This window comes from Marmota monax, unplaced genomic scaffold (assembly GCF_021218885.2).
Source record: "Marmota monax isolate L192 unplaced genomic scaffold, Marmota_monax_Labrador192_F-V1.1 WCK01_AAM20220418_F8-fsc00155, whole genome shotgun sequence".
Lineage (NCBI taxonomy): Eukaryota > Metazoa > Chordata > Mammalia > Rodentia > Sciuridae > Marmota > Marmota monax.
In genome coordinates this window covers 3,387,137-3,400,858 of record NW_026694554.1, presented here as the reverse complement: position 1 = coordinate 3,400,858, position 13,722 = coordinate 3,387,137, and the positions used below count along the sequence as shown (strand labels likewise).

At 46.8% G+C, this 13,722-nt stretch overlaps 1 protein-coding gene across 1 annotated transcript; it reads right to left on the bottom strand.

The window, feature by feature from the left end:
- Window positions 1–1,101: 1,101 nt before the first annotated feature.
- Sowahd (sosondowah ankyrin repeat domain family member D) lies at window positions 1,102–2,911 on the bottom strand. Its single transcript, XM_046420926.2, has one exon. It carries the CDS (start codon window positions 2,641–2,643, stop codon window positions 1,651–1,653), a length of 993 nt encoding a protein of 330 aa, XP_046276882.1. The 5' UTR covers window positions 2,644–2,911; the 3' UTR covers window positions 1,102–1,650.
- Between the last annotated feature and the right edge of the window lie 10,811 nt (window positions 2,912–13,722).

Below are 13,722 nucleotides of genomic sequence, written 5' to 3'. Positions count from 1 at the left end.
TGACAGCCTTCATTGAGCCCAACCCACCTTGGCAGCTGTCAAGGGGGTAGGTGGTGCAGCAGAAAGCAAAGTCCTGCATCAGCCAGTTAGCACTTATAAAATGGTCATAGGGGTGGAGGGGGCTAATATCAATGTCAACGCCAATGCCAAATGCCAGAATCTGGGAACTGCTCACCATCCCCCCTTCAACCATCAAAGAAAAATTTATTTCGAAAAATAAAAAAGGAATGCTCTATTACCCTGTGTAAATATGTTTAAGGTGTAGTTTCTAGAGCCATAGGGCAGGTTGAAAACAGCAATAGGAAGGGTTTGGATCATTCTGTGCAAAAAACCTAATGAGATATTAAAGAAAGGCAAGGAAGTTTCCAGCACAGAGGGGGCAAACAGACCCATCAGAAAGAGGTGGAAACTTGGATCAGCATGGTATTTCTGGGCTATTCTGTAATGGCTGTTTCTCCTGATGTTTGAGGACTGGGCTGAGAGGGTAACAGTCCGTTGAAGGATTCCCCAAGCCCCCAGAGGCACAGTGCTATTTTTAAAGTGCACTGTTCTATAAGGCAGCATGGCTCTCTAGTCACCAACTGCTTTTCCCTCCTTTCAGGCTGAGTCATCTCTCTGGTGTTCTGTTTAATTCATGCTATTTCTGAATGGGAGCAATTTTCTAAACTACAACTTGTGTATTAAACTTGATTTTTTAAAGACGTGGGCGAGGAAAGCCGTATCTTGGGGGAAAATAGTGCCAGTGGGTGTGGCTCATTGGAGGGCACAAGTCAAGTAAATTACATGACTCATATGAAATATCAGAAATTTGTAGACTTTTCCTTTTTATCATCTAGACATGACAAGTCCACTAGGGTGAGACTTGCACACCAGGCCAGACCTGAAGACAGCTCAGGACACAGGTGACTGTATCTCTCATCAGAGCCAAGACAGAGGTAGCCCCTTTGGTGCACAGCTCTGGCAATATGCTCTGAGAATGAGACCCAGAGCCTGCCCTTGGATCACTAGCTTGTGGCTGTGGGTTGACCACCTCTCCCTTGCAAACATATGCACTCCCCCCCACACTGTGGTTAATAAGGGAAAACAAAGTCAAAGGACAGCTTTGTCATGTGAAAGGAAAAAACATTCCACTTTAATATGCTTAAGAAGTCATCCGTGATACACTGAAACAGGTACCAGTAAGGCCTGGGTAGTCTCAAGAGCCAGAGACCGCCTCTACCCGCACGAGATTCATTAATGGCAGAGTTAAACAGGCAGTTAGGCGTTCCTCTGCATCAATGGTTTGCAATCTTAACTCATTTTTCTAGTGAATGTTTCCTAATAAACAGCGCTTCCGCCTGCCCAGCATGGCTACTGTAAAGCTTAACTTTCCCTCTCCCAAACGTGACCACGCTCCTTGTTCCTAAATCAGTCCGGTAGCCCACTTGGTCCTCGGCTCTCTCTCAGGGGTTGCCCTAGGCCCTGGGTGCCTCTGGCCAGTGGCTGCAGCAAACCTGGGGCAGGTACCTGAGTTGGGCCCAGATGGGGTCTGCCCCTTGCAGGTCCACGCTGTGTACAGGAGCTTCTCCTTCAGTGGGACCTGGGACAACCAAGGATAGAGGCCTCCCCATAGCGTCGCGGCCCCTCCAAGCACTCTTGTCTCCATCGTCCTCAACGATCTTGGAAGAAGGGGAATAGGTGACGGAAAAGGCCCTGGATTTGTGCCACCCGGCTGCCCGCAGTGTCCTTCTCTCTGGCCCGAGGAGCCGCGGCTCGGGTTTTTGTCTCGGTGGTTGTTGCGCTCGTTGCGCTGGGGGTCCGTCTCAGCGTCCACACAGCGCTGCCGCTGCCGCTGCCGCTGCCGCTGCTGTTGTTGTTGGCGTTGCTGCGCTCGCTGCTGCGTGCGGTCTCCCAATCCTCCGCTCCCGACAGCTCACGCAGCCTCAGGGGTGCGTTGGACGGCAGGTAGTGGCAAGCCCGGTGGCCACTGTGGTCTCGGCGAGTGGGGTCAGCGCCCAGGGCGCCCACCAGCACTTTGATGACCATGTCGTGGCCCTGCAGAGCCGCCAGGTGGAGGGGCGTCAGGCCGCCGCTGCCTGGGACGCTCACGTCGAGCGGCAGTCCCCGGCGCTGGGCGAAATCATGCACCAGAATGAGCTCCTCGTGGCGTCCGTGCTTGGCCAGCCAGTGCAGCACGGTGTACCCCGTGATCGGGTCGCCTCGCAACAGCAGCCCAGGCTCAGCCTCCAACAGCTCCTGAAGCACCTCAAAACGGCCCTCGGCGGCCGCCAGAATCCACGCGTGCTCCCGCGGTTCCAGGCACAGTCCGCTGCCGTTCAGCCCGCTTGGCCCTCCGGGTGCGCCGGGGATCGGCTCCTCGGTGCGCTCTTCGGGCAGCCACCCTGCGGGAGCCGCCCCCTGCAACCCCAGCAGCTCCCGCAGAGCTCCCCGCCTGCGCCCGGAGCCCGCTCCGGAGAGCATCAGCGAGCTGTGGGAAGGGAACTCCCGGGAGGCGGCGGCGACGGCGGCGTTGCCCCGGTACCTGTCCAGGCTGCTGAGGTCCACTCTCGAGGGGCGGGGCTGCGGGGCGCCCCTCAGGTTCTGCCCGGTCCGCGTGCGAGAGGCCTTGGGCGCCAGGCTCACGACCCCTCGGGGCTGGGCCATGGTCTTACAGTTGGTGTCACGGCCGTTCCAGCGTCTAGCGTTCGTTGCCCTTCCCGGGCCCCACAGGGAGAGGAACTGGCGCTGGCGGTGGGGAAGGAAGCGGCTTGAGCAATTGGGCTCAGAGGGAGGGAGCAAAGGAGGGGAGGAGGAGGGAAGGAGGGAGGGAGTAAGCTCGGGAAGGCCCCCGCGTGGGCGGTGGGGGGCGCCGGGGGAGGGAGGGCCAGCTGTACTCCAGGCAACTCGGGCTCCGGCGCCCTGGGTAACAGCCACCTCCGAACCCCCGGGGCATGGGCGGCCCCGCCCCAAACAGCCAGGTGAGCTCCGCAGCCCCGCCTCCGGCACTGCGCGGGCAGCGGAGGGCAGGCGCGTGGGCGGGGTGGGAGGCAGCCTGTGGCCCTTGTAGCCGGAGTTCAGAGCATCCCGGCAGCTGCTGGAGAAGAGGTTAGCCTCCTCCCTGGAGGGTTGAGCTCGCCGCCAGACAAGGCCTCGGAGAGCGAGATCTTTGAGCTCCAGGGCGCTCGCTTCCCACCCACTTCTTTCGCCCTTCCCTCTTATCTCTCCAGGAATCTCCCTGAACTTTGTTCCTGAGCAGCCTTTGTCCTGCGCCTAGCATTCAGGGAGGCTGTCTGGTCGCCCCATGTGACTCGGGTTCCTCTGCCCTGCCTTTTACGTGACCTTGATCCTCTCGGTAGAAATGGGCGCTGCCTTGGAATTCCTGCGGAGACTTCAGAGAAGACTTTCCAGGGAACTGAGAAGGGGTATTCCCCTGCCGCCCCGCGGCTTCCTGCTCCACTCTCAGCCTTCTTCCCCACTCCTCTCTCATTAACTCCCAGATTGGCTTGGAGAAGCAGCTACAGGTGAATCCGAACCAGCGCCACGGGAACGCCCCACCCTCTTCAGAGAGGCTACCTGCTCTTTCCCGAGGGACTATTTCTGCAAATTCAGAGCCTCGGGCTTTTGAAAAAGAAGGATATTTAACACCCCTCCCCAATACCGCGGAATTGTACCCCAACCCTGACCTTGCTCATAATACCAGCCTCCTCTTTATTCTTCCCTTCCCCCAAATAATGATAGTTCTTGCCTTATGTACCCTACCATGGTAAGGAGTTCAGTCTATGAGCAATAGGGGTCCATAGAAGGCTCTTGAGCCAGGAAGGGCACAGCTATGATTAAGGTTGCGTTATAAAGATGATTCTGGGAAAGGCAGAGGCAAGAAGCGAGAAGACTATTCCAGCAGTCTAGACTAGATGGGGTGGGAGTTCTCACCAAGGCAGCCCACTCCAACTGGGCCTAATAGTGGCACCAATGATGGTGTCAGAGGCTTTCCTCCTTGATCCTCAAATATCTGGGCTCTAAATACCTTTCTGACAGCTTATACATTTGTAATTCATTTTGAACATTGACCATGTGCCAAACACTGTGCTAGATGCTTTATATATGGTAACTCTTAATCCTCTTAATGACCTTAGGAACTAAATATCATTACTATCCCCAGTTTGCAAAGAGGTTAGACCACTTAGTCAAGGTCACCCAGCAGGAAGTGGCAGAGCAGGTCTAGGTGACGCAGTAGCTTTTGTTCTGGCACAGAGGAACTGGCATTCAAGCCAGGCTTATCAACTGCAAATCACCCATGCAAGCCCCAAATTCCAGCCAAATGGACAGTTTGCCCCAACTTGAGCTGATCTTCTACTTGCTCTTCTCTACCAGGAACTCTCTCCCTCATAGCTTCCGTCTAGTGAAGTTCTCTGTCTTTCAAGGTCAGCCTCAGTGTCTGCCTTCTCCAGGAGGCCTCTGTTTACCCTGGCTCAGAGTGATGCTCTTGTCCCCCAACCCTCTATTTCAACTACTCCTTTGGCACCCAGCATAGGTGGCCTTGTTTTATATTTCTCTCCTCTTGCTCTTCTGACATGTCAATTAAACTATAAACTTTGATGAGTATATCATATTATCCTTGTGCACCTAGTAAGAAATATTTGTTACCTTGTTGTGATTTGACAGTCTGGGAAAATGTGGTACGTGTATGGGTATGTTGGAAAGATGCATCCACAGCCAGAGCCTCCATGCCCACTCCCATATCCCTGCCTCAAACTGACTCTGCAGGATACTAAAAGCAACTCAGATTTGGTCAATTCATAAAACTTTTTAAAAAATAGTGATTAGGGCTGGGATTGTGGCTTAGTGGTAGAGCACTTACTTAGCACCTGTGAGGCACTGGATTTGATTCTCAGCACCATATATACATGAATAAATTAATGGTCCATCAACAACTAAAATTTTTTAAAAAAAAATAGTGATTAAGTGGGTTCTTCCTTGGGCTAACTGACCAAAGCCACCTCCTGGTCTTTGCTGACTCCTCAGAGACCAGGCCCAGAATGGGCCCCAAACTTTCAGGCTTTCATTTTCAAAATGAGCCCTAACTGACAAGCAGCTACTTCCGTTGCTCTGGGAACTCCCCTCCACAAACCCAAATCTGTAAACACCAAACCACACACATGCACACATACTTCCAGAATATGCAAACAGCTGCAGCAATATTTTTTTAAATCAAAATGCCAACATGGAGAATGCAGCACGGAAGAATGCTTGGACTATTAATTTTCCTCACCACTAAGCAGGCAATTCCTTTCCTATCAGCACTAATAATATCTCTGGTTCCAGTTCAAAGACTGTAAAGGCAGCCAGTCCCCATGACACATGTGCCCTCGCTTAACTCTTTTGAGGCCAAAGCCACAGTGCCTCCCTAGAAACTCATTTCATTTTACTTAGCAAGTACTTTCTACCTCAGGATACCAGTTGGATACACTGTTCCTGAGCACCCCAGCATCCATCTCTATTTCAGTAGAGAGGGGCTCTGGAATTTGATGTCAGGGAGTGAGATAAAGGGAGAGTGAAAATAGAACCTACTTACAACTCAGATGCCAGCTACCTGAAGTATCTGCTACCCATTATCATCATTGTGTGTTTGTGTGTGTGTGTGTGGTACTAGGTGTCAAACATAGGGCATGCACATGCTAGGCAAGTACTCTACCACTGAACTACTCCTCCAGTCTGCTAATCTTCCAAGGGAGTGAAGTGACACACTTCAAAATCTTGGAAATGACGTGTATTTGGTGTTGCACACCAATAATCCCAGTTACTTAGGAGTCTGAAGCAGGAGGAACCCAAGTTTAAGGCCAGCCTGAACAACTTAGTGAGGCCCTGTCAAAAAATTCAAAGGGTTGGAGATGTAGCTCAGTGGTAGAGCACCTCTGGAATTAATCCCCAGTACCAGGGGTTCAGGGGGAGCTGCAGAAATGACCTCCCAAAAAGATATGGGCTGGGTATTTACATTGCAGATGGTAGTACCTGGTGTTTTGTCCAAGTAGCATCCTCTCTAATGCCTTTATGGGTTTATTTACAGATCCTGGACTATTAGAACTAAAAGAGATCTTGGCCGAGCATGGTGGTGCATGCCTGTAATTCCAGCGGCTCTGGAGGCTGAGACGGGAGGATCATGGGTTCAAAGCCAGCCTCAGTACCGATGAAGTGCTAAGCAATTCAGTGAGACCCTGTCTCTAAATAAAACACAAAGTAGGGCTGGGGATGTGGCTCAGTGGTTGAGTGCCCCCGAGTTCAATCCCCAGTACCCACCCCCGCAAAAAAAAGAACTAACAGAGATCTTAATGTTTCATTGATGTTCATTTTCCCAAAGTCAAAGAGATGGCCCAGACACAGAAACTTAAAGCTGAAGTATTAAGTGTACATCGGAAATCAATCTTGATATAGAGAGACAGCAGCTTAGAAATATTATTGGAAGTCAGTGGGGAATTATAATTGATCTTAAAAAATTTAATTTACATGCAACTTCTCAGGTACCTGCCCCTAGGGCAAAGCCAAAGGCTTGTGTATCCCGGTCTGCTAATGGAGTTTGCCACTGGGGTTTATGGACTCAGAAAAATCCATGAGTGCCCAATGGGCAAGAGAAAGATGTATGGAAAATGGGAAGTAAATCTGTCAGGCTTTCATAATCTTCAGGGAACATCCTTGAGGTTCCTATTTGAGAGGAGATCTAATATTGAATACCTTTTCCTTAGACTATGTACCAAATCATATAGTAGACACTTCACAAATTCTTTCCTAGTACTTCAGAATTACTTTGTTCCTCAGTCTTTCAGTCAGGTCTGATATAACCACTAGGAAAAAAATTATATCATTTTGAGAGCTGGGTAACTCAGAATAGTGGAAGGTGGTAGAACCACTTAGACACATATGTGAACCATGTGACCAGAGCTCAAAATGACTGAGGATGAGGTGGGCAGGGAACAGAAAGAAATCTTCAGAGCTGAGTGGAATCAGGAACTTGCCTAAGACTCAGGCTGAAACTGCTTGACTAGAACCCATTGGTCAAGCCTGAGCCCTGAGTGTGATAAAAAATTTTTTTCCATTTCACATTTGATTGATTCTTGGATTAAAAGAATTCCTATGTGCGTGTAGGAATACATGACCAATGTAATTCTACATTGTGTACAACCAGAATAATGGGAATTTATCATCCATGTATGTATAATATGTCAAAATACATTCTACTGTCATGTATAACTAATAAGAACAAATAAAAAAATAGAAATAAGATGATTAAAAAAAAATAATGCCACATCCTGGAAAAGGCCAAATGTAGTATCATGTGCAGACACAAGAGGGCGCTCTAACCAATTAGCAATTGAGGAAATCAGAAAGACCACGCAGGTTTCAACCTGGGAGGAAAGAGGCATGGTAGGCCCTTCCTTGCTGTGAATACAGGCTTGTACCCTGAATCAGGCTGCTCACCCCTGGCCCTTAAGTAATTACGTGGAAGGAGGTACCAGTACCAGGGATTGAGGTTTGAAGGCCAGATGTCATGTTGGAGAGAATGTGAACAATCTGGAAAGAGAGAAGATAGTGAACTGTACAAAGTGGTTCCTCATTTTATTTATCTATTATAAGAGGAGTTAGTTGGCTTCTGTAATATGTAAGGCTTAGAGTAATACTCTCATGCTTTTCAATGTGCTTTCATGTATTGGGGGTGTGGTGGGATCTCACAATGTTGCTCAGGCTGAGCTCAAGCCATCCTCTTCCCTCAACCTACCCAATGTTGGGGCTACAAACACATACCACCACTCCCAGCTGTTTCACATTTTAAATTCTCTCTTTGATCGTAGCAGTGAACCTGTGAGGTATGTAGAGACCACAGTATTTATATCCAATTTATATGAAGGGTGAGAGATTAAGGGACTTTCCCAGAGCCAGATGGCTCAAAAGTGATAAATCAGACCCTCCGTTTCATGCAGCCTTATGCATATAGGTGCAAGGGACAAAGACAGCTCTCAGAAAAATTGTGCAGTGAATGTTGTCCTCAGTGCCTTCAGCCTTCCATTTCTGACATTCAGTCATCTGGTGTCCCAGATTGTCCAATAGAGCACTGGCTAATGAGTGCTTACTGAGCACTTAGTGACTGGGAGGTCCTGTGCCAAGCATTAAATAAATATGCATTATGCTACATGAATGTTCACAGCAGCCCTGGGATTCACAATAACCAAAAAAAAAAAAAAACAAAAAACAAAAAAAGGGAAACAATCCAATGTCCATTGCTATGATTTGAATGTGTCTTACAAAAATCCATGTGTTGGAACCTTTCCTCAATATGGCATCCAAGAGGTGAGGTGTAATAGGAGGTATCTGAGGCATGAGGGTGGAACCCTCATGAATGGATTAATGCCTTTCTCTAGGGACTGGGTTAATTTTCTTTCTTTCTTTTTTTTTTTTTTTTGGTTTGTTTTCTTTTTTGGTACTGGGGATTGAACCTAGGGGGGCTTAACCACTGAGGCACATCCCTATCCCTTTTTTATATATTCTTTAGAGACAGGGTCTTGCTAAGTTGCTGAGGCTGGCTTTGAATTCACAATCCTCCTGCCTCAGCCTCCCAAGCCACTGGGATTACAGTCATGCGCCACCGTGCCCAACATGAGCTCTTGTTCTTGTGAGATTGCATGAGTTGCTTTGAGAGTGGGTTGTTATAAAGCAAGGCTACCCCTTGTTTTTCTCTTTTGCATGTATCTCTTGCCTTTTACTTTCTGCCATGAATTGAAGCAGCATGAGGCCCTCATCATGTGCTTGGAATTCCCAGCCTCCAGAACCATGAGACAAAGTAAACCTTTATTCTTTATCAATCATCCAGTCTCAGGAATTCTGTTTTAGCAATAGAAAATAGATTCAGAGAAAATGTCCATCATGACATGACGATATCAGTATCCATGAATGGATAAATGAAATGTAGTATAGCCATACGATGTAATAGTATTTGACCATAGAAGGAAATGAAGAGCTAGGGAAGTAGCTCAGTGGTAGAGTACTTGCTTAGCATGCAAAGCCCTGGGTTTGATCCCCAGCACTGCAAACTATAACAAGAAAAGAAATGGAAGTATTGACACATGCTACAACCTGGATGAACCTTGCAAACATTATGCTAACTGAAAGAAACCAGACACAAAAGACTCTTCCAATTCCATTTACACTCGATGTCCAGAAAAGGCAACTCCATTAAGTCAGAAAATAGGTAAATGGCTGTCAAGGTAGGCATGGGGGAGAGTGACAGATGATGGGTATGGGTTTCTTTTGGGGTGTTGAAAATGTTCTGGAATTAGGAAGTGGCAATGGTTACACAAACTCATTCATGTACTAAAAGCCACCGAAATGTATACTTCAAAGTGGTTAATTACATGGCATGTGAACTATATCTCAATAAAGCTATTGAGATATAGTTCACATGATATAAAGTGTATTATCTCTCTTAGTCTTTACAACTCTAAGAGACTGATAAAAATCTGAGGCCTATTGAAGATAATTGGCTGTGTTCACTCTGGTAGGAACTCATCCAAGTTTGCCTGATGCTTTTTTGTTTTTATTGTTTGTATGCTGGGGATTGAACCCAGGGCCTCACACATGCTAGGGAAGTGCTCTGCCAATGAACTACACCCCCAGCCCTTTTTACCTTTTGTTTTGAAACAGGGCCTAGCTAAATTGCCTAGGCTGGCTTTAAACTTGCTATCCTCCCACCTCAAACTCACTGGAATTATAGGTATGAGCTTTTAACCAATTAGTTACATTGCCTCTTATGCATCACTCATACAGGGGATGTTGTAAAAGCCAACACTCAATCACTGAGGACTTCTTATGGGCCAAGTACTGTGATAAACACAATATTTATGAAGTGAATATTAAAGTTATGGTCTCCCAACTTCTTCTTCTTCTCCTTCTTCTCCTTCTTCTCCTTCTTCTCCTTCTTCTCCTTCTTCTCCTTCTTCTTCTTCTTCTTCTCTTTTTTTTTTGTACCACGCAGGGATTGAACTCAACCACTAAGCCACAACCCCAGCCCTTTTTATTTTGAGACAGGATCTTGCTAAGTTCCTGAGGCTGCCTTTGAACTTGCAATCTTCCTGCCTCAGCTTCTTAAGTTACTGGGTTTACAGGTGTGTGCCACTGCACCTGGCCTAATTTTTTTTTAGATTACAGGCATGTGCCACCATACCTGCCTCAGTCTCTCTCTCTCTTTTTTTTTTTTTAGATTCAAACAGCAACTCTTTATTCCCGAACTCACACCAGCCGTCTACAACCACGTTCTGGGGAAATCCACGTTCTCTGCCCAAATCCACGTTCTCTGCCCAAATCCACGTTCTCTGCCCAAATCCAAATCCACTGGGCTTCTATCTCCAAAATCTATTGTCTAAATCCCGTGAGAACTCAAGGGGAACTCAGGCAGCAGGAGCTGAGAGACAGGAAGATGGAGTTTTCAAAGCCAGCTTCAGCAACTGTGAGGCTGCTAAGGAACTCAGTGAGACCCTGTCCCTAAATAAAATACAAAATAGGGCTGGGGTGTGGTTCAGTGGTCAAGTGCTCTTGAGTTCAATCCCAGTACCCTCCAAAATTAAAAGGGTTGGGGATATAGCTCAGTGATAAAGTGCTCCTGGGTTAAATCCCCAGTTCTGAAAAAAATGGTAATTATAATAAATCAAGTCATGTCACTCCTATGCTCAGAACTGCCCAATGGCTGCATTTAACTCAAAGCAAAAGCCAAAGTCCTCATCTCCAACTACCCTTCCCCACCCTCATTCTGCTCTAGGCATAGGCTAACTTCCCAGCTTTTCCTCCAACATGCCAGTCAAGTTCCTGGCCTGGAATGTTCTTTCCCTAGATATCTGGTTGGCTTTCTCCCTCACTCTCCTGAGTTCTTCTTGGTGAGACCTTCCCTGATCATTCAATTTCTGACTGCAACTCCCCTGCCCTTCCCTTTCTCCCACTTTCCTGTCCCTGCTTTATTTTTCTCCTTAGCATTTGTTATCACCTGGTACACTATGTGTTTTATGTGTGCTTATTTGGGGGCAGGGATTTTGTTTCATTCACTGGGTGTCTCTAGCTCCTAGAACAGTGCTTGGCACTGGTGAGGGGCTCGGTCAACATTAATCTCCCAGACAAACACAAGTTGCAGAACAAGAATGCCATGACCGGGTTGGGGTTATGGCTCAGTGATAGAGTGCTCGCCTCCCATATGATAAGGCACTGGGTTCGATCCTCAGCACCACATCAAAGTAGAATAAAGGTATTGTGTCCATCTACAACTAAAAAAAATATTTAAAAAATAAAAATGCCTTGACCTAGGGCTGGGATTATGGCTCAGTTGTAGAGCGCTTAATCCTTGCAGATATACATAAAAGTGATATGATCCAAGTATTTTTTTAAGTTAATAAGAAGTAGTACCACATTTTTAATAAAATCATGAAATTCCTTTTCTTAATTCACTGTGGTATATTCACATATGTACACAGGATAGTTTGGTCAGATTCATTCAACCATTCTTCCCTTTTCCTGTTTCTCTACTCTCTCTCTCTCTCCCTCAATCCCTTTCCTCTACTCTACTTTCCTCTCTTCTATTTTAATGGTACTCCCCCAACACTTTTACTTTTTTGGGGGGTAGGGGTACCAGGGATTAAACCCAGGGGCACTTAAACCTTGAGCCTCATCCTCAGCCCTTTATATTTTTTTTTTACTTTGAGACAGGGTCTCAGTGAGTTGCTTAGGGACTCACTAAGTGGCTGAGGCTGACTTTGAATTTGTGATCAACCTGCTTCAGCCTCCTGAGCTGCTGGGAGTAAAGGCATGCACCACTTGTTCCCAGGAAGTACATTGATTTTGCACAATCACATAAAATGCAGATGTGAATAAAAACTAAGATGCTAGTCATTAAAAAAAGCTTCCATATTTCTTTGCTTTCTTCAAATGTAGGTTGTTTGCCTAGCATGTGTGAGGCACTGGGTTCAATCCCCAGCACCACATAAAAAATAAATAAATAAAATAAAGGTAAAAGAATCGTTTTGTTTTTTTTTAAAAGAATACTGTGACCTAATTTTATGTTAAAGAATCCACAAACCACCCTTGTATATGTATCTAGACATGCAGAGGGGATGTAAATGCATGGAAAAGGGTCTGGGGTTATAGCTACTAGGGCTTTCCCAAGGGGCTTAGGAATGGGGCAGGGGTGTCAAAGGAGAATTTAGTCACACCATCACGTTTTCATTTTTCCCCCCAGGAAAAATGTATTCTCATATTACTTTTGTGGAATTTAAAAGAAATAAATGTGAATCAATTAAAAATTTTATATTCTAACCTGGTGCGGTAATGCAGCAGTGCAGCCTGTGATTCCAGTGGCTCAGGAGGCTGAGGCAGAAGGATTGAAAGTTCAAGGCTAGCCTCTGCAATTTAGTGAGGCCCTATTTAACTCAGCAAGACCCTTTCTCTAAAATATAAAAAGGGGTTGGGGAAGTGGTAAAACACCCCTGAGTTCAATCCCTGCTACCAAAAATGAATGAATGAATGAATAAAAATTATATGCTGCTGGGCATGGTGGCACACATCTGTAATCCGAGTGGCTCAGGTGGCTGAGACAGGAGGATCACAAGTTTAAAGCCAGTCTCAGCAACTTAGCCAGGCCCTAAGCAACTTAGTGAGACTCCATCTCTAAATAAAATACAAAAAGGGCTGAGGATGTGACTCAGTGGTTAAGAACCCCTGGGTTCCAACCCTGGTACCAAAAGAAAAAAAAAATTACATGTTTTAACAATTTCTGGGAAGTGAATAAAACAAGTTTGAGGGACTCAGTAAGTGCCAAAAGCCATCCTTAGAGCTGGGGCCAGCACATCCCACAGGATGCTTACACAGCATAGGCACCCTGGGAAGAACTGGAGACCTAGCAGTAAACTACAGGAACAAAAAGGGTTTTTCTCATGGAGTAGACTTTGTGTTGGGGGAAGCTGAACTCTTTGTGATTTAAAGTCTGGATTTTGCAGCTGAAAGAATAGTGATTATGAGGGTGACAGTCAGGCTCAGGCTGCCTCAGGCCATATAGACTTGTCCTGGGAATCCTCCCTGCTAGGGGCTGGAATGAATCACTTTCTCACTTGATTAGGATGGGGGATGGAATACAATGGATCAGAGTTAACATATCTTGAACCTTCTGGCAGTCTTTTTTTTTTTTTGTACTGGAGATTGAACTCAGGGGTGTTTAACCACTGAGCTATACTCCCAGGCCCCTCCCTTTTTTATTCTGTCAGTGTAAGGACAACAGATCCCAGAGGATGGATCTTCCTGCCTCTGGCTTGTGCTTCATTTCTTGAGTTCTCTTCTCATCAGTGGGGCCAAAGCTGCCCATGAACTGCCCCTGCCTTCTCTCCAACTCACTACTACTAAAGGCTTAGAAGTGACATTTCTCTGTTCAGTTTATTGTCCCAAGGGACAAGTGTATGCCCCATTTTCTCCAAGGCCTGGACAGCCCTCCCCAACTCTTGTCACCCTCTCTTTCAAGCCAATGCCTCAAACCCTCACCTTGGGCAGTGCTCTTTGATGGGGTCTATGGAAGGCCCTTAGCAAAGTAATGACAGAGAGTTGTATCCTGGTTCTCTCTCCCACCAGCCTGCATGATCCTTAACCTGGGCCTTGCTCATGTGCCTGGGTCCTCCTGCTGACTGCTGGCTGCACAGACTCCTTCCATGGTCCCAAAGCTTAAGGCAGAGT

Excerpts from the sequence above, each read along its gene's own strand:
- Sowahd (XM_046420926.2), bottom strand. The coding sequence starts at position 2,643 with ATGGCCCAGCCCCGAGGGGTCGTGAGCCTGGCGCCCAAGGCCTCTCGC.